The sequence below is a fragment of the Prionailurus bengalensis genome, chromosome A2 (assembly GCF_016509475.1).
Source record: "Prionailurus bengalensis isolate Pbe53 chromosome A2, Fcat_Pben_1.1_paternal_pri, whole genome shotgun sequence".
Classification (NCBI taxonomy): Eukaryota; Metazoa; Chordata; class Mammalia; order Carnivora; family Felidae; genus Prionailurus; species Prionailurus bengalensis.
The window spans coordinates 8,552,800-8,579,119 of record NC_057348.1 but is presented as its reverse complement, the minus strand read 5'-3'; the positions used below and the strand labels follow the sequence as shown (position 1 = coordinate 8,579,119).

General features: G+C 54.3%; 2 protein-coding genes across 4 annotated transcripts; one reads left to right on the top strand and one right to left on the bottom strand.

Moving 5' to 3' along the window:
- The first annotated feature begins 386 nt into the window (after positions 1-386).
- RAB3D (RAB3D, member RAS oncogene family) lies at positions 387-11,407 on the top strand. Of its 3 annotated transcripts, none has more exons than XM_043586590.1 (6): positions 387-496; positions 1,915-2,181; positions 2,925-3,043; positions 3,132-3,256; positions 8,610-8,687; positions 10,959-11,407. In XM_043586590.1, exons 2-6 carry the CDS (start codon positions 1,954-1,956, stop codon positions 11,390-11,392), a joined length of 984 nt encoding a protein of 327 aa, XP_043442525.1. In that variant the 5' UTR covers positions 387-496; positions 1,915-1,953; the 3' UTR covers positions 11,393-11,407. The 3 variants fall into 3 exon arrangements, with proteins under 3 accessions (XP_043442525.1, XP_043442524.1, XP_043442526.1); XM_043586589.1 differs by having other exon boundaries at positions 390-548; XM_043586591.1 differs by having other exon boundaries at positions 393-548; positions 8,610-11,281.
- A 5,769-nt stretch (positions 11,408-17,176) lies between these two features.
- Positions 17,177-25,609, bottom strand: TSPAN16 (tetraspanin 16). The gene is given in 8 exon segments (XM_043585910.1): positions 17,177-17,278; positions 19,131-19,185; positions 19,187-19,236; positions 21,094-21,199; positions 21,719-21,821; positions 23,627-23,852; positions 25,353-25,431; positions 25,596-25,609. Coding segments are annotated over 8 exon segments (735 nt in total).
- Positions 25,610-26,320: the final 711 nt, after the last annotated feature.

Here is a 26,320-nt window from a genome sequence, read left to right as displayed (position 1 = left end):
GTGCGGTAGGGACTCTTGTTATGGACCCCTGGACGGTTGGGGAACCAGGCCCGCGGGGTTAAGGAACACGTCCAAAGTGGAACAGAACTAGACATTGATGGAGCGGGGATTCGAACCCGACTCCAGAATCCACGCTCTTCACTTCTGTGCACGTAGTAGGCGCTCTACATATAGTTAGGAAAAATGAGAAGTTTATTGGTGACGGGAGGGCTCTAGACTGCTCCAAGCCTAGGGCCGCTTCCAGCCTCTGCTACCCCCTCCCCGCCGCCTCACGGCCCCGGCTTTTACAAGCCCCGCCCCGGACTCGGCCCCGCCCCGCCCTCTCCGGGGAGCGGCCCCTCCTCCCCCGCCTGGGCGGAGCCGGCGCGGGATCCGGGTGGCTGCGGGCAGCGGCGGTGGCAGCGGCGGCGGCTTGAGGGGTCGGCGTCGGGGCGGGGGCCGGGCCGCAGCGAGTTCGGAGGACGAACGCCCGCGGGGAGCGCCTCCGCCACGCGAGGTGACCCCTTCGGAGGGAGCGTAGCCTGCCCCGTACATCCGCTTCCCAGCAGGTCTGGGGGGCCGGGGGTTAGAGGGAGGGCCCGGGGCCCCGGGAACAAAGGCGAGCGGAGGGGGAACGCCTCTTCCCTCGCCCCCACCCAGCTGGGCTCCCCGGGGAGCGCTAGTGGGGCGCGGGCGGGGCGGAGAGTCCAGCTGGGAACCGGAGATGGGACCATATGGTGATGGGAGGAAGCTCCTGAGCCCCCCTGCACCGGCGGGGGCGCCCCGAATCCAGCAGAGGGACAAGGCCAGGCCCTCCGGGGCCCCCCATCTAGTGCCAGGCGTGAGCGAGGGTGGGCAGATGGTCAGGAAGAGGTGGCACAGGCTGACAGGTGGGCTGGGGCTGGGGGGTGGGGTAAGGGCCCCAGCCTGGCGGCCCTGCCCAGCATGGGGAAAGGTTTCCTGCCACTCGTCTTCCCCTCCTCGAACTCGTTCTCCCGGAACACCGGGTGGGGCCCCGAGGGCTGGGCAGGAAAGCGCACAGGTTCGGTCCTCTTTTAAAATGGAAAAAAGCCCCACAGGCAGTTGAGAAATAGCTTTGCTAAGGGTTCCTCCGCCCGGGTGCCTTCCTTTCAACCAGGCCTCCTGGATCGCCTCCTTGTGTAGCTCAGGGAGTAGCCATAGACAGCTGGGGAAACTGAGGCCTAGGGAGGCAGTGAGGGCTGAGGGAGGGTCCCTGACGCAGCTGAAGCAGCCCAGCTGTGGGGACAGGTTGCCAGGAAAGGCAGGATCAGGGGTGGAGGGGTGGTGGTAGGGTTCTTATTGTGTGGCTTCCTTGGAGTTGGGGACTGTCACTGCAGCCTCTGCAGGCTGGGGCTGGGGCCCGGGTGAGTCAGCCCTGCCCGGAGGGAGACGGGCCCACCCCTTTGACAAACAGAAGGTGGCAGTACCCATTTGGGGGTAGATCTGGGCTTTAAGCCTGGACTGTGTCCCCTGAAATCCCCCCTCCCCGTGGAGGTCAGGGAGGGGGTTAAACCCAGCTTTGGAGGGGGTGTCATGGCAGGTGTCCCTGCCAAAGTCAACACCCAGGCCCAGGAGCAGGGCGGGGGGGGGGGCTCTATCCACCAGCTGGCAGGCCCCCCCTCCCCCCCATCTCACACCTGGGCCCAGCCAGCTGCTCACTGTGGGGCAAAGTCCACACCTGCGCCTTCTGCAGGGTCTGGTTCCTCAGTGGCCACAGGAGGCACTCCGTGTGCCCCCTACAACCTGGGCCCTTGCACTTGATAAACGTCCCCATTTTCCAGACGAGGACACTGAGGCCCACGGACAGCAAGTGACGCGTCGGAGGTCGCATAGCCTCCAAGTGGCAGAGGGAGGATTTGAAGCCAGGTCTGGTGTATACACCGCAGCCATTCCTGGTGTTTTACTGTTCTGCAGGGCGACAGCCCTTCCGCCCCCAGCAGGCTCTCTGCCAAGATGGCATCGGCCGGAGACCCCCCCACAGGCCCACGGGATGCAGCGGACCAGAACTTCGACTACATGTTTAAGCTGCTACTTATCGGCAACAGCAGCGTGGGCAAGACGTCCTTCCTGTTCCGCTACGCGGACGACTCCTTCACACCTGCCTTCGTCAGCACCGTGGGCATTGACTTCAAGGTCAAGACGGTCTATCGCCATGACAAGAGGATCAAGCTGCAGATCTGGGTGGGCCGGGCGGCTGTTGTGGGTCTGTGGCAAAGGACGGGAGTCTGTCTGCGGGCCGGGAGGGCCTGGGGTTCCTCCGAGGATGTCCATGATAGGGTGTGGGGCTGTGGGGAGGGGTCCAGGGTTGGGGAGGGGGCTTGGGGTAGAGGTGAAGAGGAGGGGGATAGTATCTATGAGATGAATGTGGGAGGCCGGATCCCGGTGCCAGGCTGAGTCAACAGGGAGCCGTTGCTCGACCCGGTCTCAGCCTGGCACCGGGGTCCGGCCTCCCACAGATGAATTCATCAAGATGAGGGGGGTAGGCCCTGCCCTGTGGGGTCTGAGGGGCAGACAGTGCCCATCCAAGGCAGGTTAGATGTCCTGGTGACCAGCGGGGCAGAGGTTTGGGTACCATCGCAGGGGCGAGCCCAGGGTCCCCCCGCTGAGCCTCTGCGCTCTTCGGAGATGCTCTCCCTCCCAGCGAGGCTGCTGGTGATGATTGTCATGGTATTGAGCCCCGGGGTGTCTGCGTCAAGACGGCGCTCTCTGACCCTGGTCGCCACGTTAGTCTTGGAGACGAGGTCGAGGGAGCTTACGAGTCTGTGGGAGGCACTGACGCCTCAGACTGGCAATTCCTCAGGGGCAGGGCCACGTCTTCCGGCAGACCGGGGCTATGAGCACGGGGTGGTGCCCCGCTTGGGACCCTGCAGGGGGGGGTGGGGAGCAGAGTAGCACCCAGCCGCCTGACCCTGCTGTGTTCCTAGGACACGGCGGGCCAGGAGCGCTACCGCACGATCACCACGGCCTACTACCGCGGCGCCATGGGCTTCCTGCTCATGTATGATGTTGCCAACCAGGAGTCCTTCACCGCTGTGCAGGACTGGTGAGTGCTTGCTGACCACTGACACCCTGACCTTCGCCCTCTCCCCCTGACCCTCAATCTCTAGCCTAATGGCCCTCACACTCCACAGGGCCACTCAGATCAAGACCTACTCCTGGGACAACGCGCAGGTCATCCTCGTGGGGAACAAATGTGACCTGGAGGATGAGCGTGTTGTGCCTACCGAGGACGGCCGGAGGCTCGCTGATGACCTTGGTTAGTGCCCAGCCTGGGCCCCAGGCCCCGGACCCCTCAGACCAAACCCCAGTCCCCGCCCTTGGGTTCCAGGTCCAACCGCAGTCAGCAACCCTTTGCCCTTTGAGGATCTGCTAGGAAAAATACCCATATGCGCGGCACCTTCCGCACTTAATTTCAGAGAATTCAGTTACAGGTATTCCCCACCTCCCTGCCGCGAAACACTCCTGGAAATGTATCCTACAAACATGCCACGCATGTGGGAAGTGGCAAGGATATCGAGTCACAGCGCTGTTGGCAGGAGGGGAACCTCGGTAACCTCTTAAATGTCTCACGGTGGGGGAAGCAGCCAAACATAAAGTATAGTCACGTTGTGGAATACTACACAGCTGTGAAAAAGGGCGAGCACTTTCCTTATGCTCTGCTCTGGCAAGATCTCTGGGCTATATGCTTACTGTGGAAAAATGGGCTTGGCTGCTTCCTTTAGTCTGCGGCTCAGCAAGTGTTGTTGTCATTTTTTAACTTTACTGATCTATTTTTTACATTTTATTTAATGTTTATTTATTCTTGAAGGAGAGAGAGAGACAGAGAGACAGAGTGTGAGCAGGGGAGGGGCAGAGAGAGAGGGAGACACAGAATCCGAAGCAGGCTCCAGGCTCCAAGCTGTCAGCTCAGAGCCCATCACGGGGCTTGAACTCCCGAACCGCGAGATCATGACCAGAGCTGAAGTCAGATGCTTAACTGACTGAGCCACCCAGGTGCCCCTGTTTTAAATTTTTTTAAGGTTTTATTCATTTCTGAGAGACAGAGGGAGACAGAGCGTGAGCAGGGGAGGGGCAGAGAGAGAGAGAGAGAGATAGGGAGACACAAAATCCCAAGCAGGCTCCAGACTCTGAGCGGTCAGCATAGAGCCCGACCCAGGGCTCTAACTCACGAACTGTGAGATCGTGACCTGAGCCGGAGTCTGATGCTTTAACTGACTGAGCCACCTTACGTAGGCTTCAAGCCCAGCGTGGAGCCCAGCACAGGGCTTAGACTCACAACCCTGAGAGATCAGGACCTGAGCTGAAATCTACAGTCGGACACCCACCGCCTGAGCCACCCAGGTGCCCCATCAGCCAATCTTTTCTTAAAGGGCCAGATAGGAAATATTTTCAGCCCTAGGGTCTCTGTCGCCCCTCAGCTCTGTTTGAAAGCTACCACAGAAAATAACTGAATGAGTGAGTGTGACTGTCATCAAAACTTTGTTTATAAAAACAGGCAATGGGCCAGATCTTGCCTGTGACTTAAAGTTTTCTGACCCCTGCGTTAGTGTATAAAAAGGGTAAGAATAAGAATATATATTTATGTTTGCCTGAAGACACTCCGGGAGGATACAAGGGATCTGGTCACAGCAATGATCTGTGTGTGTCCGAGAACTGGGGGCCAGGGTACTAGCCAGGGTTTCCCAGGCCAGGGTTCAGCCTACCTTTTTGAATCAGGTAAATGGAAATTTAAGCTCAAAGGGAATCTGGCCTGGAGTATTCTAGTATCCTAAGCCCTGCCTAGGACTCCCGTTGCAGGAGACGGTGTGACCACTGTAGGGGAAGGTGGGTTAAGGACCCAGACTCAGGAGCTAGAATCCCATTATGCAACCCACTAGCTGTGTGACCTTGGACACATCGCCTCCCCTCTCTGTGCTTCCATTTCTCCATCTGGGAAACAGAGTGAAAACTGTGCCTACTTCCTAGCGCTGTTAGAAAGATGACATAAGCCAACACTGGCCCCGTTTGAACGTTAACTCGTATTATTTCTCGATCGGTTTGTGCTCTTGTGTTGGTGACTTCAGCCCTCTGGGCCCGCACTCCCTCTTGTGTGAAGTGGATTTAGTGACAGCCTCACCGCGTCAAGTTGTCGCGGGGGTTAAATGAGTTACGACCTACGAAGCAGGTATCACAGCCGGGCACGCACGTAGAATGTATCGGAATCTCAGCTAGCGTGATTGTGAACTATTATTGATGCTTTGTACAAAAAACTCTAGGCACCTTATAACAACCTGCAAATCCTAAAGTAGTTACTATCTGGCCCTTTACAGAGAAAGGTCAGGGACCCCGGACTAGAACGGTTTTCTCTCTCTCTCTCTTTTTAATTATAGCTCTGTCATTTTTTAATTTTTTTTAATGTGTATTTATTTTTGAGAGACACAGAGAAACAGAGCACAAGCGGGGGAGGGGCAGAGAGACACAGAATCCGAAGCAGGCTCTAGACTCTGAACTGTCAGCACAGAGCTCGATGTGGGGCCCAAACCCACAAACCGTGAGATCATGACCTGAGCCGAAGTCAGACGCTTAACCAACTGAGCCACCTGGGCGCCCCTCTCCTCTCTCTCTTTTTTTTTTTTTCTTCTTACCATCTGTTTGTTGGACAAACTGGGTCTTTGTTCTATGGAATATTTCCCATTTGAGATTTGCCTCTTTGCTCCCTCGCGGTGTCATTTAGCCTGCTCCTTTGTTCCCTGTGTTTTCTGGGAGCTCTGGCTTTGGCTCTCAATTGCAGGTATGCTGGGGAGTCAGCTTTTGCTGCTGGGGACTAGATCCCCAATTTGCCCGGAACCGGGAAAAATCAGCTATGACCCAGCCATGGGCTGGAACCCTTGGGGATGTTGCCCACACCTTGCAGAGAACATCTAGTGGGGGGGGGGGTGGTGTCTGACCTGGCATTAAGTTTCAAATATTGACATACAGAGCAGGAGGCAGAATTTGACCCCAGTTTTGTAGGGAAAAGAATACACACATGGGGTACCTGGATGGCTCAGCGGTTAAGCGTCCGACTCTTGATTGCGGTTCAGGTCAAGATCTCACGGTTCGTGAGTTCAAGCCCTGCGTCGGGCTCTGTGCTGACAGCGCGGACCCTGCTTGGGATTCTCTCCCTCTCTCTTCTCCCTGCCCCTCGCCTGCTTGCACTCTCTCTCTCGAAACTTAAAAAAATAAAAAAAACCACACGCACAAGCACGCACACACGCGCACACATACCCCCTGCAGACCCAACCCCAATGATTGTGTATTTATGTTAAAAAAGTATATAGCGGAAAGCTAAATATCAAGACACCAATAGTAAGTGTTTCTCAATGATAAAATCACAGGTTGCTTTTCTGTCTTGGTAGTTTTCAGGAGTTTCTAACTTCTTCAGTGGATTTCTCCACTGAATATTTATAATCAGCAAAAAAAAAGTATTAAAAAAAAAAACTAAGATTGTTGGAGACAGAGCTGCACGCAGATAAGGAAATGCCAGTCTTGCTTAGGAGGACAGTGGAGTGACACTTATGATCACGAGGCTTGGAGTAAGAGATCTGAGTTCATGCCCTGCCTCTGTCATTCGTTCGTTTGTTCATCCATCCATTCATTCATTCATTCAGCAAGTAGTTTCTGAGCACCTGCTCTGGGCCAGGCACCAGACGAGGCAGACAGAAATCCACCTTGGAGCTGGCATTCCAGTAGTGGAGACGGATAGTAAATGGGTAATTACACACGTAATTACTTAATTGCAATTACATTTTTATAGTGCGGGATGACAGGTGCTGGGAGAGAGGCCTGTCTGCCCGGTGCTGTGTGCATAGTATGGTGGGTGTTTGAATCCCTGGCCCAACTTGGCAGGTGTGGTGGGTGCGGACATATCGGGGACCCCTAGGCAGAGCCTGAGCCAGCCTTCCGGGGTGCGGGAAGCCTTGTCATGTACGTGTACGCCCTTATTTTTAGGTTGACAGCCCGCTTTTTGTAGCCGAGGGACGATAGGCAAGTCCCCAAAGTATATTTACTACCTTCCACGTTTGAGAGGACAAGTTTCGTTTTGTTTTGTTTTTTGTTTTTCAAGTTTATTTATTTATTTTGAGAGAAAGAGAGAGGGAACACGGGAGGGGCAGAGAGAGAAGGAGAGGGAGGATCCCAAGCAGGCTCCACACTGTCAGCACAGAGCCGGACATGGGGCTCAAACCCCCGAACCGTGAGATCATGACCTGAGCCAAAAATCAAAAGTCGGATGCTTAACCGACTGAGCCACCCAGGTGCCCCAGGACAAGCTTTTTAAATTTTTTTTTTCAACGTTTATTTATTTTTGGGACAGAGAGAGACAGAGCATGAACGGGGGAGGGGCAGAGAGAGAGGGAGACACAGAATCGGAAACAGGCTCCAGGCTCTGAGCTAGCAGCCCAGAGCCTGACGCGGGGCTTGAACTCCCGGACCGCGAGATCGTGACCTGGCTGAAGTCGGACGCTTAACCGACTGCGCCACCCAGGCGCCCCAGGACAAGCTTTTTTAAAATGAGAGACAGGTATGCTGGTCACTCTGATGCTAAGAATATATTCAGGGACACTTGGCTGGCTCGGTTGGTAGAGCATACGACTCTTGATCTTAGACTTGTAAGTTTGAACCCACGTGAGGTGTCGAGATTACTTTAAAAATAAAATCCTAAAAAAAAAATCCTGGGGGGCCCGGGTGGCTCAGTCGCTTAAGCATCTGACTTCGGCTCAGGTCATGATCTCACGGTTCATGGGTTCAAGCCCCGCGTCGGGCTCTGTGTCTCCCTCTCTCTCTGCCCCTCGCCCACTCGTGCTCTGTCTCTCCGTTCCTCTAAAATGAATAAATGGTAAAAAAATATATATATAAAGGACCCTCGTGTCCTCCTCCCCAGAAGGACTCAACCAGCGTGTCTTCCCTCCTGAGGCCCAAGGTGGGACCGTAGGGGTAGTTATCATCATTTATTTATTTAGATCCGAAATATGTACTTCGTGTTTATTAACTATCGTCACTTAAGCCAGGCGGCCTGGGTGTGAATCCCAGCTCTGCCGTGTGATACCTTTGGATGAGTGGCTTTTCCTCTCTCTGCCTTGGTTTCCTCATTTGTAAAACGGACTCTGACAGCATGAACCTCAGAGCGTCATGAAATGAGTCAGTTTGCAGAAAATGCTGAGAAAAGCACTTGCCATGGTAAGGATGACGTCAGCACTGCTTATTATTATTGTTATTGTTGTTGTTGTTATTTAGTATTATCCTTATTACCATCTTTAGCCCGTTCTGTGGGTCAAGAACGGTATGCATCGCGTACACCCCTGGGAAACCTGCCGTTCCTTACGTGCCTGCTGGCCACCAGAACGTCACCTGCGGCCACTGCTCTGTGACAAGGAGAGTCTTAGAATAGTCCCCACGGGGGGCTGCCGCCACAGGTCTTATCAGCATCAGCGTCGTTCCCATCCTACCGATGAGCAAACTGAGGCTTCGAGAGATCGAGGCGCTCAGCCAAGGTCCCACGGCTGCACGAAGGGCAGACCTGGGCTCGGAAGCCATGTTTGGGTGATGCCACAGCCCGGGCTCACTGGTGTTCCCACCCTGTGTCCGTCCAGGTTTCGAGTTCTTCGAGGCCAGTGCCAAAGAGAACATCAACGTGAAGCAGGTCTTCGAGCGCCTCGTGGACGTCATCTGTGAGAAGATGAATGAGTCCCTAGAACCCAGCTCTGGCCCGGGCAGCAATGGGAAAGGCCCGGCCTTGGGGGACACCCCACCCCCCGAGCCCAGCGGTTGCAGCTGCTAGAGATGGTCCCCAACCCCTGTCCACCCCTTCCTGCCTCGGCAGGGACTGTGACTGAGGCATGAGCCACAAGGGCTGTTGCTAAGCTCAGGGCACCCCCTTCCCTCCCCCCAGCTGTCAGCCGCCCCGACTCCCGCATGGCTCATTTTCTCGCCATGGCCGCCAACTTGCCCAAAGCAGCCTTATCATGAGCTCCAGACCCTGGGGTCTCTGCACGGCAGGCGGGGTCTGGGGATGTTGACGTGCGCGAGCTTGCTGCTTTTCAGCCATTTTAATGGAGGGAGCAAGGGCGGCCTGTCCCACCCCGTCTGGAGGAGGGGCATCCACAGTGCCTTCTGGGTTAGAACTGTTGTTCTCGTCCATTCTGTGTTGGGCGTTGCCTGGAATTCACAAGCTGGTTCGTTCGTCTTCTCCCTCCTGCGGTGTGAGTCCTCAGAGTTCACCCTCGGAGATGTGGAAGGCGACTCCTTTCTCAGGGTCCCCCGGGGTGGTCCCAAGCCTGCCCGTGAACCTCCTCAGACCTCAAGCTTCCAAGGCGGGGAGGCGATTCTGGCCCGCACACAGACCCTTCCCTTCTGGCCTGCAGATCGGCTGCCTGTGAACACAGTATTAAAGCAGGTTTTCCCATTGTAAAGGGACAGGAAGTCAGAGCCCCACCCCCCAGGACCCCCCCTGCCCCCCCCGCCGGCTTCAGGGACCCCAGAAGTGCCTTCTGAGCTTCCCCAGTATTCCACATCACCCACAACCCTGCCACTGTTTTACTCTATTCGCTAGATCTCTGATCCCTGGATTGAATTCCAGAATTATGGGCCGCATCAGGCTGGGCAGAGAATGGCCCAACCCTGGGTGTTCCTGCCTGGGACTTTTTGCCAGGAGTTAGCCTCAGAGCCAGGAGCCCCGGCCCTCCTGCCCATACCTGCCTCTCCCAGACCCCGTTTGCCTGGCGATGTTTTAAGCAAGGTCTTTCCACATCCTACATCCTGCTAGAAAAGGAAATTGAGCAATGTTCCTATAGCCTGCTCTTGCTGGCGGCTTGCCGACCGAAGGACTTGGGCTCTTCCCCATCGAGGACCCTTGAGGACCCAGAGTCCATTTCCTGAGTCACATCAGTGGTGGGGCCCAGTGATGTGATGCTTCCTACAAATGGAGGCGTCCCTCTAAGGGAGGCTTTAGGGTTGGGCAGAAGAGGCAAGAAGGCAGCGTTGTGCAATGGTTATTGCCACATGGGATTCGCAGATACAGCTCGGGAGGGGCAGGCTGATGGGGGTGGGCTGGAAATCAGTCTCCCCGGTTGACTGGGGTCCCCAGCCGGCAGGGAGGCTCCTGCTGGGAGGTTATGTGCAGTTTGAGGATCTACATCTTGACCTCCATCCCCCACCCCAACTCAGTGTCCCTCCTACCCCCCGAAGTCCGAACTCTGGTGGCATGGCACCTGTTTGGGCCCCGGCACACCAACTAACCTCCCATAACTTGACAGGCCCTGTGAGGATGGCCTGAACAGATGGTTCGTATTCCACTCCCAGCCCCTGACACCAAAATGACTTCCTGGAGCCTTAAAGATCTCAGCCTCCTCCTGCTGGAAATTCAACTTAGCTCTTCCCTTTGTAGAAGCTGTGGATTGAATTTCTTTCTAGAGGGCCCCCCGTTCATCCCACTGCCGGGGGCTGCCCTTAGAGCTTTCAAAGCGAGGGTAGCTTTGTAAGCCAACACATCAGACAACAGGGGTGAGACGGACAAGTTTCTGGAAACACGCACAGCGAGTTTGGGGAACGTTCGGGGCAGGAGTCAAATGTTAGTTGCTCTAGCGTAAAAGAGAAATTAAGACAGCTAGGAAAAAGCCTGTTAAGATGCATCATGGTCTATCAAGAGTGTGTCGGCCAGCCCATTTTCTCAGGCTGCTGCCAGAAAACAAAACCAAAACAAAACAGTGGACCAGACTGCTATTATCTAAGGGGACGGCCCAACCTGTGTCTCGTAACTGACGTGGGCTAAGCCTTGTGTTTACACAAGATTTTTGAACAGTTCAGCTTTGAGTAGCCCTGAGACAGCGAGCTGCCTCTGGGTTTTCTCAAGACTAGGTTTATGTAGGAGAGGGATTTTTTTTTTTTTCTTTTTTGGCTCGTTTCTTCTAAAAATAATGCAAGTGGTTATTTTATAATTTGAGGTGGGAGGCTTAACTCACGATGGTCTCTGGGGAACCGCAACCAATGTCCTCGAAGATCACGGGCAGGGGGACGGAGATTTGTTGAGTTTTACAAACCAAAACGAAGCCAAAAGCCGCGGGAAAGCCGCTTCTCCGGGGAGAGTGGAGTCGGGAGAGGCCACGAACCGGCTTCTCGCCTCCATCCCGAAACACTACGGAGGGAGCTCTCGGCTGGGTCATTTGTATTACTGGATGTGGTTCTCCTGTGTAAGCGATTCTTTGATGTCCACTCGGCAAGACGAGCACTTTTATCCACAAGAGAAAATAAAGCCGTTACGCCCAGATGCCCTTGTTCTTGTATTTCCATTAGTGAAACGTGGTTTCCAGGAAGAGAGGGGTTGAATCAGCCAAGTAGATGCTTGGTCGAGGGCCGTGCGTTCCGTGGCAGAACCTGAATCAGGCTAGAGAGGCTCGGGTCTGGGGCTGCCTCTAGCCAAGGTTCGTGCCCACCACCTGGGCCCTGGAAACTTTGCTGTGTGGTGGGGAGGGGCGGGGGGGGGGGGGGCGGGGTAAGACATCTGTCCTCCCCGCTGCAGCCAGAGGGAGCCCGTGAATACCCGGGTCGAGGCAGATTGCTCCTCTCCTCAGAACCCTCCATGGCTCCCACTCAGAGTAAATGCCTAAGTCTTCCTTGCGGCTCACAAGGTCCTGCATGATCTGACCTGTCACTTCGCTTCCCTCAGCTCTTCCCACCTGCCCCCCCCACATTTGCAATGCTGCAGTCACATTGGCCTTGCTGCTATTTGAACACACCAGGCCCCTGCCCCAGGGCCTTTGCACTGGCTATGCCCCCTGCCTGAAGTCAAATGGCTCCTCTCACTCAAGCCCTCTTTGTGCAAATCTCACCTTCTCATTGACCCCCTTTCCCTCTTCCCTCCCTCCCCGTGTTTAGTGCTGTAACCTCTCTGCAGCATTTTTTCAAAAAATTTTTTTGAATGTTTATTTTTGAGAGACAGAGTGCTAGCGGGGGAGGGGCAGAGAGAGAGAGGGGTCTCTGCAGCATTTCTAATGTCATTTCCCTGTGTCCCTCTCCACATAGCCCCTAGAATGGAAACTGCTATACAATTTACTTCTTTAACGTAAGCAAGTGCCTCTTTCAATACAATGACAGTTCCTCAAATGCAGGGATTTTTAAAAATGTTTCGCCACCACCCCCAGCTCATTTCCTGTTTGACAGAATAAAAAAGAAATATTAGATCTCTGTCCTGGGGTTCCTGGCACACAGCTCCTAAAGCCCTTGGGATCTCTGGAGTGCTAAGAGTGTGTTTTGTATGCTTCGGGATGGAGGCTGGTCTCCAGAAAGAACAAGCCAAGACGAGAGGGTGGGAACTCCGAGCCCAGACCCTGACCTCCGGGGAGGGGAGACAGGCCCGAGCTGGAGATCGAGTTCATACCCAATGGCCAATTAAGGGGCTAGGGAGGTGGGGGGCGCTCCTGGAGAGGACACAGAGACCCCGCGCCCCTTCTCCATACCTTGCCCGGTGCGTCTTTTCCATTAGGCTGTTCCTGATTTATACCCTTTCATCATTTGGGACACCTGGGTGGCTCCGTCCATTAAGCTTCTGACTCTTGATCGCAGCTCGGGTCTTGATCCCTCAGGGTTGTGAGTTCGAGCCCCGCGTCGGGCTCTGTGCTGACAGCTCAGAGCCTGGAGCCTGCTTCGGATTCTGTGTCTCCCTCTCTCTCTCTGCCCCTCCCCTGCTCACACTCTGTCTCTCTCTCTCTCTCTCAAACATAAATAAAACATTAAAAAAAATTTTTTTAAGTGCCTAATTAACAATAGTAACTGACAAACTTACTGAGTTCTGTGAGTCATTCTAATTATGAAGCCTGAAAGGGAAGGGGTATCGTTGGAACCCTCTGCCTGGGGTTGGGGGCCAAGTCAGACAGTATAGGTCACCTGGGGACCCAATCCTTGTAACCGGTGTCTGAAGTGGGGGCAGTCTCGTGGGACTGAGTCTCTACATTTTTGGTATCTGCCTCAAACTCTGGGTAGTGTCGGAACTGAACTCTAGGACACCCAGTTGGTCCCTGGAGAGAATTGTTGGCTGTGAAACCCCTACACGTGCGCGCGCGCGCACACACACACACACACACACGCAGTGCCAGAAGTGTTGTGAGTAAAAACGGTTCATTTGTGACTTAACAGCAAGCACGCCACGATGTTTGTTGAGTGAATGTATGAACTGCAGGGCTCAAGAGTGAGCTGGGTCCAGGGACTTGCATACCGTCCCAGGATTCTCGGCCGCTCCCAGTGCCTTTGCTCTGCAGCCTTGCCCTCACGAGGCGAGGTGAGCTTCATGGGAGCTGGGCACCGTATCCAAAGTCCCCAAGCCGAGCATCCTTGACCAGCTTGGGTCCCTTGCCTGAACCAGAACATGGGACAGAAAGCTGGAACATTCTGATTGGCTGACTGAGACCACTTGCCCGACAGGCTTAGGGATGGAAATCGGAGAGGTGGGCTGGGGCTCCAGAGGAAAGCGGGAGCCTCCTTTCCGGAAGTGGGAAGTGATTGCAGCAATAACAAATACCACACGTACTCATATTGTCTTTCTCCAAATCCCCCCAAAGGAAGGATGGAAAGATGAGAGAAACCGCCATTTTGGAATCCCCAGTGACAGAACTGGTCCAGGTGGCTGAGGTCATTGGATGAAGCCCTTCGCTTATCGATTCTCCGCAATGACCGTAGCCACCCCCTCAGAATCGTCTGGTAAATGTAAGAGTCCCCAGCCCAATCCAATCCAATTCAATCCGAGTCCCAGGCCCCCCGCCCAATCCAATCAAACCAGAAGGTGGAGAGGGGGTGCAGGCTTGGGTATTTTGTGAAAGCTTCCAGGAGGTTCTAAGGGACAGCCAGGGCTGGCAACAAGTGACTTACAGGAAATATGGGGGAGGGAGGAAGAAGATAAAGGGACCACAACAGCACTGAGGAGTCAATCCAGAAGGCATGGCATTCCCCAGTATTCCCCGCTCTTTCTGCCACAAATCGAACGCTGGTGGGACTGGAGACGAGGAGGAAGAACCCGGAACAGCGGTTTTCTGTGCATGTTCTGGAGTACCGGCCGGGAACCTGTTTGGAAATCAGAGCCCTGGGTCCCACTCCGGATCTGGAGTCAGAAGCCCTGGAGGTGGGGCCGCCGGCCTCTGGGCTTGAACAGAATATTCAGAGGATTTTAACGCACGCTCTAATTTGAGTAAAAGGGATTTAGGAGACATGACAAGAAGACATGATGTGTGCACGTTATTTGGATCCGATTCAAAGAAACCAAATGTGTAAGTCCTGGGGATGTAACGTACAGCATGCGGGCTGTAATTAATAATACCCTAATTCATATTTGAAAGTTACTAAGACAGCACATCTCAAAAGTTCTCATGGGGCGCCTGGGTGGCTCAGTCGGTTAGGCATCTGACTTCGGCTCAGGTCACGATCTCGCAGTCCGTGAGTTCGAGCCCCGAGTCGGGCTCTGCACTGGCTTGGGATTCTCTCTCTCTCTTTGCCCCTCCCCTGCTCGCTCGCGCGCTCTCTCTCTCTCTCTCTCACACACACACACACACTCAAAATAAATAAATAAACTTAAAAAAAAAAAAAAAGAAAGAGATATTGAACCAAGTTGAGGGGCCTCTGGAACCCAAATCAAATTGGAGACACTGAGAAGGGAAGCATCTTCTTCCAGAAAAGTAAAGGGCGGGGTTTGACAAAGAGCTGAAGGCCCCTCATGGTCAGGCTGGAGCGACTTTGCTCGGTTTACACAATCAGTCTTAGAAGCAGAAAGTGGAGGCCTTTCATCATGAGCGTTGGCCGTTTTCCCCTTGTTTCCCACCTATCTTCACTCTCTTCCGCTCTGCCCTGGGTCGTGCAAACTACATTTCCCAGAACCTCCCGCCCTTCCACTTCCTGTTAGCTTTGGCCAATAGGAAACACCTTCAGGAGATGGGCGAGGCTGGAGGAAAAGTTGGAGTATTTCTTCCCCACTCCCTCCTTTCTTCTGCCCACCCTGAGCCCTCCAAGACTGCAGCCGTAGGTCGGATGGCCCCTCTTCTGCTACCCCTTCAGACTTAGAAGTAAAAAGCTCCCCATGTTGCTAGCCTCTCGGTGCCTCATCCCTCGTTTTTTTTTTTTTTTTTTCTAATTTTTTTTTTCAACGTTTATTTATTTTTGGGACAGAGAGAGACAGAGCATGAACGGGGGAGGGGCAGAGAGAGAGGGAGACACAGAATCGGAAACAGGCTCCAGGCTCTGAGCCATCAGCCCAGAGCCTGACGCGGGGCTTGAACTCCCGCGAGATCACTCGAGATCTCGCGAGATCGTGAACTCACGGACCGCGAGATCGTGACCTGGCTGAAGTTGGATGCTTCACCGACTGCTCCACCCAGGCGCCCCTCATCCCTTGTTTTCTTAACCCTGCCCGCACCTCAGCAAGGAAGCCCCTGAAAACTCCTTTTTTTCTTTTTTAAATGTTTATTTTTGAGAGACAGAGAAATGGAGCATGAGTTGGGGAGGAGCAGAGAAAGAGGGAGACAGAGGATCCGAAGCGGGCTCTGTGCTGACAGCCGAGAGCCTGATGCGGGGCTTGAACTCATGAACGGTGAGATCATGACCTGAGCCGAAGTTGGTCTCTTCACTGACTGAGCCACCCAGGTGCCCCGCCCTTGAAAATTTCTTAAAAGGACCACCTCGGGGCTCGATTCTGTTCCCTGCTGGGATCCTGAGTATCGTGACCTCTTTGGGGGAAGAGGGTGTGGTATCGTTTGTAAACATAGATGCAATATAAGTTTGTACAATGAAAAAAATGCCTATTTAAAAAATACAGATCAGGGGTTCTCGGGCTCAAGCCCCCACGTCGGGCTCTGCACTGACAGCCCAGAGCCTGGAGCCTGCTCCGGATTCTGTGTCTCCCTCACTCTCTCTCTGCCCCTCCCCCACTCACGCCGTCTGTCTGTCTGTCTCTGTCTCTCTCTCCCCACTTTCTTGTTTCTTTGCATGCCTCGTTTCTTTTAAGCTTTTATTGTTTATTTTTCAAAGGATTTTCTTCCTTTTTAAAGTTTATTTATTTTGAGAGAGTGTGTGTATGTACACGCGAGCAGGGGAGGGGCAGAGAGAGAGGGAGAGCACCTCAAAGAAGAAGATGACGGAGAAGTCATCCCCTTTCCACCACTGCCTCCCTGGGACCCTTCCCTTGGGCAGGACCTCCCTGGCGTTGGTGACAGTCACTTCCCAGAATCAGTTCATGGCTTGCAGTTGGGTAGGACATGGTGCGAAGCCTCGGATGGCCTCCCCATCACGAGCGACTCAACAATGGGCCTGCGCAAACTTACAAATGAGAGGGAGGCTGGGGTCCTGACCTCGGTCATAGAGCCAACGAGCGGAAGCCCCGGTGTGTGGGCGGAACAGCCACCTGCAGGCGAGGGGACAGTCACAAAGAAGCTCCGCTCTCTAGGCCCCTGGCAGTTCTTGCTTCCGGAAGCCTGAGCTGCCTTGACCTTGCTCTTGGCCGGCCCCCTTCACTTAATAGGCATTTATTGAGTGCCTGCTGGGAGCCAAGCACTGGGAGCCCAGCAATGTACGAAACAAGCCGTAACCCCTGCCTCGGCCGAGCCAACATTTGAGTGGCGAACACAGGTGAAAAACACAGCGATAACACTGTCAAGGTGCCGATTCGCTGTTCGGAACCTTTCTGTGCCTCGGTCTCCTCATCTGTAAAATGGGAGCAAAGCAGTCCCCACCTCAAGGTATGTGATGGGGACTGAACTCACAAACTGAGTGCCTGGTCCTGTGGCCGCTGTCACCATCCTACAGTGATCTCTGTTCCTCGTTATCGCTGTATTTCAGCCCCTCTGTAAGGCAGGCAGTGTAGCCCCGAACCCAGCTTCCAACCCAGCTCTGCCAAGGCCACGTGACCTTGAGCCGTCCCTTCCCCCAAGCCTCGGTTGCCCCGTCTGTGAAATGGGCGTGGTAACCTTGACCTCCCCCACCAAGGCTGTGGGGTCAGAATGAGCTGAACACCCAGCTCCAGTTACGTTCTTCCTCCCTTGACCTTTTTTGCTGGGCTTCCTGCAAATAGACAATTTTTATAAAAGTCACCAGCCCTGGGCAGGGGTGTGTGTGTTGGGGGGGGCGGTGAGGAGGTCTATCTAGGTGCCGTCCAACAAAATCTTGAGTGACCCCCTGGTGGATGGTGTCACCCTTGTGGGCTGCAGCCCCTGGGGTCCGAGGGACCAGCAGTCATTTCAAAGGAAGACCCAGAAAAGCCTGTGTAGTTCCTTGCCCCACAGCACTTTAGCTGCAGAGAGGAGGATAGGCACTTGAAGGTGCCCTTTCAACTCTGGAAATAATGAACACAATAGAAAGCATGGTCACCATGGCTACGGTCTAGAGTCGGCAACATAGGCCTATGCCGGGGGCTCTCGTGCTAAATGCCTCCCTCCCTCTAGCCGTTCAAGGCTCAGAACCCTCCCTGGGTGTTCATCTTTTTTTTTTTTTTTTTTTTTTTTTTTGAGAGCGAGAGGGTGCAAGTGAGCGAGGACCAGAGAGAGAGAGAGAAGCGGGGTACGAGCTCACCCAGTGTGGGACTCCAACTCGTGAACCGTGCGATCCTGGCCTGAGCCAAAGTCAAGATGCGGAATGACTGAGTCACCCAGGCGCCCTCGGTGCCTAGTCATCTTACTGGGCGGTAAAAGCTGAACTCCTCACCATGGCCCGCGAGCCCCTGCGCGACCTGCCCAGTCACCCCCAGGCCCTCATCTCCCTCCACTCTCCCTCTTACTCACTCAGCGCCAGCCACGCTGGTCCCCTCACGGTTCCTCAAACGCACTTAGCCACCTCCAGCCCCGGGGCCTTTATACAGGCTGTTCCCTCTTTCTGGAACGCTATGCCCTCAAATACCTGCTCGGGTCTCTCACTCACTTTTCATTCAGCTCTCTATTCAAACGTCCCGCCCGGGGAAGGCCTGCCCTGTACCCTCTTTCCAAGTTAGCCACAGCCCCTGTATCAGCCAGGCGGGGTCAGGTGATGCTGCGTAACAGATGGCCCCTCAATCTCCACAGTTCACTTCCCACGCATGCTACACGCCCCTCACGGCTTGGCAGGGGGGCTCTGCTTTATCAGAATGACTCAGGAACTCAGGCTGGGGAAGCAGCCACCGTCCAGATGTCCTACGGTCGTGGCAGGAGGAAAGAGAGCTCTCGGGGGGGGGGGGGGGGGGGGGGACCTGCACTGGCAATTAAATAATTTGGCCCAGAAGCGACCCACAAGACTTCCGGCCACGGCTCATTGGCCGGAACGCATGGCAGGACCCCCGCAAAGGGGCCAGGACACGGCATCCCACTGTGTGATGACAATGGATGACACACAGCACCTTTGACTACCAGACCCTTACTCTCTCTGCCCTTTCCCTGCCTTGTTCTTCTTCACGGCACGTATCACCTCGGACACCCACGCTCACTTACTGATTTCTCGTCCGTGTCCCCACTTAAGCGCCAGGAACACCGGGCAAGGATTTTGCTCTGTGCCCTGCTGTGTCCCCAGAGCCCTGAACAGTGCCCAGCACGCAGTAGGTGCTCAATAAATATCAGGGCAAGGGCCGTACGAATGTATAAGAGACGTTCTCTCCCGTCTCGAGCCTCGGGAGCCAAAACTGGGATGGGGCAGGCCGCCTACCCACGGTGGGGCCCCCTCCCAAGCCTGAACGTGGCCCCACAGCAGTTTCCGGGCCCAAGCCCCGGATGTGACACACTTCTAGAGACAGGGAATGCTCTCTTCTTCCAAACCCTTCCTGGCTTCAGGGACGCTGCTAACCCACCCGCCCCAAGAGCTTAGACACCACAGGCCAGCCGGTCCGGTTCCCTAAACACCAAGACGCTGAGCGTCCGACTTCGGCTCAGGTCCCGATCTCGCGGTTCGCGAGTTCGAGCCCCGCGTCGGGCTGGCTCTGTGCTGGCAGCTCGGAGCCTGGAGCCTGCCTCGGATTCTGAGTCTCCCTCTCTCTCCGCCCCTCCCCCGCTTGCGCTCTGTCTCTCAAAAAAATGAATAAACATTAAAAAAAATTTTTTTTTAAATTTTTCTAACGGTTGAGACGGGTAACTTCATGTGGCGTGTCTTTTGCCACAATAACACACACAAGGTGTGAGCCTCACCGTCCCCGTGACCAAGTTCCATTCCGCGGAACAGTCGCCCGGCTCACTGTAATTACAGATTCTTCCTCAGGGTCGCGAAGACGTGCTCCAAGGCCACTTCTTGAACCTCAGAGACGAAACAGGGAAGTGACGGACACACGGCAGCGCAAGGTGCCCCGCTCGGTGAGGTTTCTCGGGGACAGAGCGGCGAGGCGGGGGTGTCCCTTCTGCCCCCTTCTGTCCCCTTCACAGCCCATGCCCCGCCTGAGCTCTGGGTCTGCACTGAAGGAGGATAAATCCTGGCTGCCATCCAGAGAAGAGCGTGGGTCTTGAGCTCGTGCATCTGGTTGTACCCATCACAAACCTGAATCGTCCGCTCTTCTGAATCGCCCACAGGCCTGCTACACCCCCGATTTGGCTGTAACTCCATTAAAGCCTCCGCGATCATCTTTAGCCGCGGAATCGGTCTCCGCACAAAAGGGGCGAATGTAATTTTCTATTTTTTTTTTTTTTTTTAAATAAGGGTCTAAATAAAACAGGCTTTTTGGACGAGGTGGAGCAGTCACGTGGCACAATATCCACCAAGCCCAGAAGGCGACGCGGCGAAAAAGTCTCCCTCCCACCTTTTTCTCCCAGCCAACAAGTGCCTCCCACCCGGCCGCGGGTGACTGTTACTGTTTCCTGTGTCCCAAAAGAGGTATTCAATGTGTGTCAAAGCAAAGCATATTCTCATCATTCCTCTCCCTGCTTTGTAACTATTCTCACTGGTCGGCATCTGGTTGTTCTTTTTATTATTTTTTAAACTTTTTTTTTTTGTTAATGTTTCTTTGTTTTTGAGAGACAGAGAGGGGAGGGGCACAGAGAGCAGGAGACACAGAATCCAAAGCGGGCTCCGAGCAGACAGCGGAGAGCCTGACGCAGGGCTCGAACTCACGAACCGTGACATCCTGACCTGAGCTGAAGTCAGCTGCTTAACCGACCCAGCCACCCAGGCGCCCTAGGCATCTGGCTGCTCTCAACAAGAGTAGAAATTGCTCTCGGTGCCCTGCTCACATCCCCATGGCATTTGTCATTTCTGCGCACGCGGCCAGCAACCCAGGGCTGGCTCTCTGTGGCCTCTCAGCCCACAGGTGCCCTGGGGGCGGCCCTCAGGCAATCCCGATGGGAGGTACGTCAACATTGTCCCCTGTGGGGGCACACATTCGATGAGCCCGGCAGCCCTGCAGCGTCACCCTTTAAGGGCTGCGTCCCCTTCCTGCCTCACTTCCCCTGTCCCCTACAGGTGCTTCTTGGGACCACCTCTCTAATAAACCATGAACCTGCAGAACCTCGTCTCAGGGTCTGCCTCTGGAGGGGTTGATGCAATGGAGGAGAGCGTCTTGTCCCGGAGAAGGCACCACCTCGTGCATGGGGAGCCTCCTGCTTCCTTCTTTCCCCCTGCATTGGACTTCCTTGTATGCGTTATTATAAATTAGCCACCCACCTCCCGAGGCTTACGAGGCCCGTGGCAGTCTTTTGCACGCCCTGAGCTATATGTCCTTCTGCACCTGAGCAAGCAAATCCTTGGATAATTCCTAGAGATGGGACAGTTGGGTCAAAGCATCCATGCCTCATCATCTTGACGGATTCTGCTAAATAGCCCTCTGTTTCTAACACGTTTCAAAACCCCAACAAATTTTACCGCTTTTCCCATTACCTTTTTTTTAAATTTATTTTTTGTCTTATTTTCTTCCCCCATTCCTTTCTGATACCTTACCACCAAATGCAGGAGAGAAGCAGAGATGGTGAAATTAACTCGGCCAGTCTCTTGAGGGCTTTGAGGGGACAGCGGAGGTTTCTGGCTCCTCACCCCATTTGTGGAGACCCGGTACCCCATCCCAGGGACCCGTGGGCCAGGTATCACTGAGTGGGGGAGGGAGGGGCAGTGCCTCTACTGATTCGACTGATTTGTAATGTGCCGTGGGAGAGGCAACATTGTGCTTACAATGGGGAAGAAGGCGAGGACCACTGTGATTTCAGCGATGAGAATGATAACCACGAACGGGAAACATTGGAAGACGCGGAGGGAAGGGAGGGAGGGGGCTGGGAGCCTGTGCAACCTTGTCCCTGCAGGGGAGGGACCTGTCCTTCTTCCCCTCATTTCCAGGCCACGTAGCCTCTTCAGTTTGAAAGAACTCAGCCTGGGTGGGGTGTGGGGGTTATTTCCTCTGTGTGTCATTTTCCTGCATTTGGCCAGGATGTTGGCACCGAGGTTTTCTTGGGAGCCACTAGCTGGACCTCCATGTCATGCCCAGAACTTTCTGGGCATCAGGAAGACCTATGAGGGACCTCCAGGTCAATAAAGGCTGTGTGCCCATGGAGGAAGCAGGAGGGAGGGTTGGAAGGACAGAACAGAGGCAAGAGGAGGGGAGGAGAAACGGGCTGAAAACCTTTGCAAATGGGGGAAGAGGTAAAGGGGACTGTAGGGAAGACACGGGGGGACAGGTTAGTGGCTACAGGGTGGTGGGGGGGGGGACTTAGGTCTGCTGGCTTATGTTTCAGACAAAATTCACCAGCCCAGGGGAAAACAATGTGAAAGGCAGCAAACAGAGGAGATGTCTCCAAGTTACCCCTCAAGGAGAAACTGCTGCTCAGCCCGGGCCTCAGTTTCCCCATTTGTACAATGTGGGGGTTGGACCAGCTCCAGGGGCGTCAGTGGGTTCTGCAGAGCTTCTGGGGGTCAGACGGGGGCAAAGGAAGGTCAGCTCCTGGCCCCCCTTTCATCTATTCCCATCTTTGCCTATTATGATCATGATTTTTAAAATCTGTTTGCACATCCAGGCTTGGAGTTGCCAGACCGGCCCGTGGCTGGCCTTATCTAGCTAGGAAAGGCAGGAAGGCACAGCAGCGGGTACACATCCAGGGACCCACAAGGACAAACACGGATGCAGGGCTTAGCAGTTGTGGAACCCTAGACTAGCGGCTCATGGGACAGATAGCGAGGATTAATGTTATTACCATGTCCCCGCCTCTCGGTGACCGAGGTGGCCAGAGTACTGATATCCAGGCGTCTGTATGTCCTTGATAGGTTCCATTTTCAGAACCTACCCCTAATCTGCCCGCTTCTCCCCCCCTCCGCAGCCTCATGCCTCCCAGCCCCCACTGTCTCCCACCTGGACCAGCACAGTCCCTCCAGAGCGGTCTCCCCACACCATTCCCCCAAGGGCCACCAGAGGGCGCCCGTGAGTCCCTGAGTCAGGGCTCCTACCTCTTCTCAGAATCCTCTGTGGCTCCCCACACCATCAAAATGATTTTGCTTTGCTTTGCTTTGCTTTTTTTTAATTTAATTTTTCTTTTTTCTTTTTTTAAGAAGACAGAGACAGCGGGGGAGAGAACCGAGGGAGAGAGAGAGAGAATCCTAAGCAGGCCCCGTGCTCAGCGCACAGCCCAACACTGGGCTCTATTCCACGACTTTGGGATCACGGCCTGAACCGAAAGCAAGAGTCCAATGCTCAACCGACTGAGCCACCCAGGCGCCCCCTTGAGTTTGCTTTTTTTGACTTCTCAGAGGCTTTGGAGGGACAGGTACTAAGGGTAAGGTCAATCGGATTTGCTGATGGGTTGGACGTGGCGTGTGAGAGAGAGCACTCGGATTCCTCCAAGTTAAACTATAAATAAACTAGCAAATAGCGTCTGCATCAGATTGAAAAGGAAATGAAATATTTCAGGCACGGGACCTGTCCAATAAATAACTATTTGCTGAAGGGAGTAACTGAAGAATCAAGATGAGAGAGCTTCAGGGAGGAGGGGAGTGGGGGCGGGGTGCTTTTAATCGTGGAGGTGGTTTACGCTCTGGGAGATGACCGTATTGAGGGTCTCCCTGAAACCCCCCACCCTGAAATAACCAGAGTTTTGCAGCAACACAGTGGAGGAAGGAAAACAAACAAACAAAAAATGCTGGAGACAAATTTTACCTAGGGTGGGATAATCCACTCAGACACGATTCTAAGGGAAATGGGAGTGGGGAGACTGGGGGCCAGACTTTGGGGGGTTAGCCAAGGCCGGATGGGGCAAGACACGTACAATCTGCAACACGCCGTCTGCACGATCGTGCTCAACACTCTTGTACCTCGTGAACTTGGACACACACGACAGTGGCCACAGTGTTGCGTGAGTGGGAACGTACACACGGGCTGATGACACAGACCAGCGTGCCCAGAAAAGACCCAAGAAAAATGGAAATTAGCGCAGGCGGGAGAGGACTGACCCCTACCTCACACCACGCTCCGATAATAAAACCTACAAAAGCCAAAGAGCTAAAAGTGAGAAAGCAAGATTTAAAATTATGGGAAGAAGACCCGGGAGACTGTAATTTATGGCCTTGGGTGGGAGACGAGTCCCGACCGAGATACAACATAAAGGAAGAACACGGATGCATTCTGATGCCGTCGTATGAGACCACAAACGCTGAAGAGTAGGGGATGCCTGCTGTCAGGGGGCTGTGATGCGTGCGAGGAAGGATTCACACGGGAGGGTACTTTGGGTCTGTGTGCAGATCCGACTTACAAACAAGAGAGTGTCTCTGCCTCCTTTGGTTGCTCCAGACCACCGGGCAAAGCCAAGCGGCCCCGTGAGGCAGCTCATTGCCGGGCACAGGGAGCCAACGTGAAGGAGGTATGCGGAGGACAGCGCGAGGACCCTCGCCAGGACAGCCCCTCTGAAGCTGCCATAGATGCCCCGGCCAGTGAGGATCACACCAGATATCTTTGGGACAGGAGTCAGACAGGGAAAAACAGTCTGTCAGTTGTATACACATGGAGCTCTCCCAGAGGAGGGGAGAAGAGCAAAGGCGGATAAAGTCAGCAAAAACATTAAAAAATGATAACACCCGTGTACCCAGAGTTAGCGAGGATGTGGAGAGATTGGCTCATATATGGTTGCCAGGCAACAGACGTGTGTGTGTGTGTGTGTGTGCGTGTGTGCGTGTGTGCGGGAGGACCCTTCGAAGTTCATGTTTAAAATGTTAAAGGTTTGGGGGCGCCTGGGTGGCTCAGTCGTTAAGCGGCCGACTTCGGCTCAGGTCATGATCTCACGGTCTGTAAGTTCGAGCCCCGCATCGGGCTCTGTGCTGACAGCTCAGAGCCTGGAGCCCGTTTCAGAGTCTGTGTCTCCCTCTCTCTGCCCGTCCCCCGTTCATGCTCTGTCTCTCTCTGTCTCAAAAATAAACATTTAAAAATAAAAAATAAAAGGGGTGCCTGGGTGGCTCAGTTAAGCATCCGACTTCCGCTCAGGTCATGATCTCTCGGCTTGTGAGTTCGAGCCCCGAGTCAGGCTCTGTGCTGACGGCCCAGAGCCTGGAGCCTGCTTCGGATTCTGTGTCTCCTTCTCTCTCTGCCCCTCCCCCACTTGTGCTCTGTCTCTCTCTGTCTCTCAAACATAAATAAATGTAAGAAAAAAAAATTTTTTTAAATGCTTCTGTATCTTGAGAGTATGTGCTCACGAGTGGGGGAGAGGCAGAGAGAGAGGGAGAGAAAGAGGCCCAAGCAGCCCCCGGGCGGTGAGTGCAGAGCCCCCTGCGGGGCTCCATGAGGAGCTTGATCCCATGAACCGTGAGATCATGACCCAAGCTGAAATCAAGCGTTGGATGCTTAACCGACTGAGCCACCCAGGCGCCGCACGTGGAGCCTGCTTTAAAAAAGAAATGTACTTTAAAAAAAAAAGGAAAGAAATGTACTTGTCTCATTTAATTCCCGTGAAAATGTTACATCACAGGTAACAAGATGAAGAGTGGTCTTTAATACCCTTCTTTTTTTCCTGGCAGTCTTTCCTTAGTGCGATTCTGCTACCAAAACAATTGCTTCTTTAATGAGGTACATTCTGGGTCACTTTCATAGTAAGAAAAAAAAAAAGCCTTTTTCGAAAAATGTAAAGGACCGGGCAAATACCCCCTCCCTTTTGCCCTTCCCAAACAACTTAATTTTCCGCAAGATTTGACTTAGAGCCGACCTCCTCCACGGCCAACCCGGCCCCCCTCCCCCATCACACTCTTCTGTGCTTGATTTCACCAACTCTGGGTCCATGGAGCCTACACCCGTTCGCAACCTGTCCTGCTCCTCGTCCGTCTGCCCTACATCCCTCCTGCTTCCCCGGAGACCACCGATCCGGATGCCGGTGAAATTTGGATCAACTTATTTCTGTCTTTGAGGGAGACAGCTATGGAGGAAGGGCGGCAAAGCCCCAGGGTCTGGGTGGTGACATACTTACCGCCGTGAAGCCATTGAAGAAAGATAACAGTCTCTTCCAGGAAGAGTAGGGAGTGTGCATTTCAGCCGTGTCAGCCAGACTGGGGTGCTCCGGAGGTTGAAGTCAGCATCTCTCCTAAACCCCTGGGCTACGGTTTCCCCAGATGGTATAGGGCCGGGGTCGGGGGCACCCAGGCTGGTTTGCTGTGCCCCCCGCTCTCCTGGCAGCCTGATCGTCTGCCAGGGAGGGGGCCCCAGCAGTTACCTCTCCTCCTTCATAAGCTTTTATCACATCACAACTGGATGCTGGAGCAAAGGCTCCCAGGGCCAGGGAAGCAGATGCCCCGAAATGCCCCTGCGGGCTCCTCGTTCTCCACCAGGGGTGGAGAGAAGGCACGATGTGCTGCCCTGGTACCCCCTAGGTGCCACCTGGGCCCCGTAGGTATAGTGCTCAGCACTGACCACTCTTATGGTTAATAACCCCGCTACGCTGGGGGCTCCAAGTGGGTGGGGTCCTGGGCTGTCCTAGTCACGGTTGCGTTCCCAAAGCCTGGTACACAGTAGGTGCTCAAGAAACTGATGTGGAATAAATGAATGAGTGAATGAAGCTCCATGAAGCGGCATCTCGTTACAAGCCATCGGGTCCCCTAAGCCTCTGCCTACACATCAGCTCACTGAACTCATTCGTCTCACGGGGCTCAGAGGCCAAGGTAACTGCCCAAAGCCACACAGGAAGCAAGGTCAGTCGAGGCTGGGCTTTGAAGCTCCAAGAGGGACATGAACGTGGCAACCTCTGACACCCCTCCGCCCTGCCAACTCCGGCCCCACTCCCGCATTTCGGCCCAAACCTGTCCTTTCTCCCTCGGAAGGCTGCTCAGCCATAGCAGGTGAAGCAGGTTGCCTCGAGCCCTGTGCCATTGATCACTGGGCCTTTCTCGACGATGACAGACCCACAGCAGGCATTTCAGAGCAAAAATTACGCACTTGGCA

Coding starts and splice junctions, on each gene's coding strand:
- RAB3D (XM_043586590.1), top strand. CDS start 1,954: ATGGCATCGGCCGGAGACCCCCCCACAGGCCCACGGGATGCAGCGGAC. Junction 3,044..3,131: donor TTCACCGCTGTGCAGGACTG/GTGAGTGCTTGC, acceptor CACACTCCACAG/GGCCACTCAGATCAAGACCT. Junction 3,257..8,609: donor GAGGCTCGCTGATGACCTTG/GTTAGTGCCCAG, acceptor GTGTCCGTCCAG/GTTTCGAGTTCTTCGAGGCC.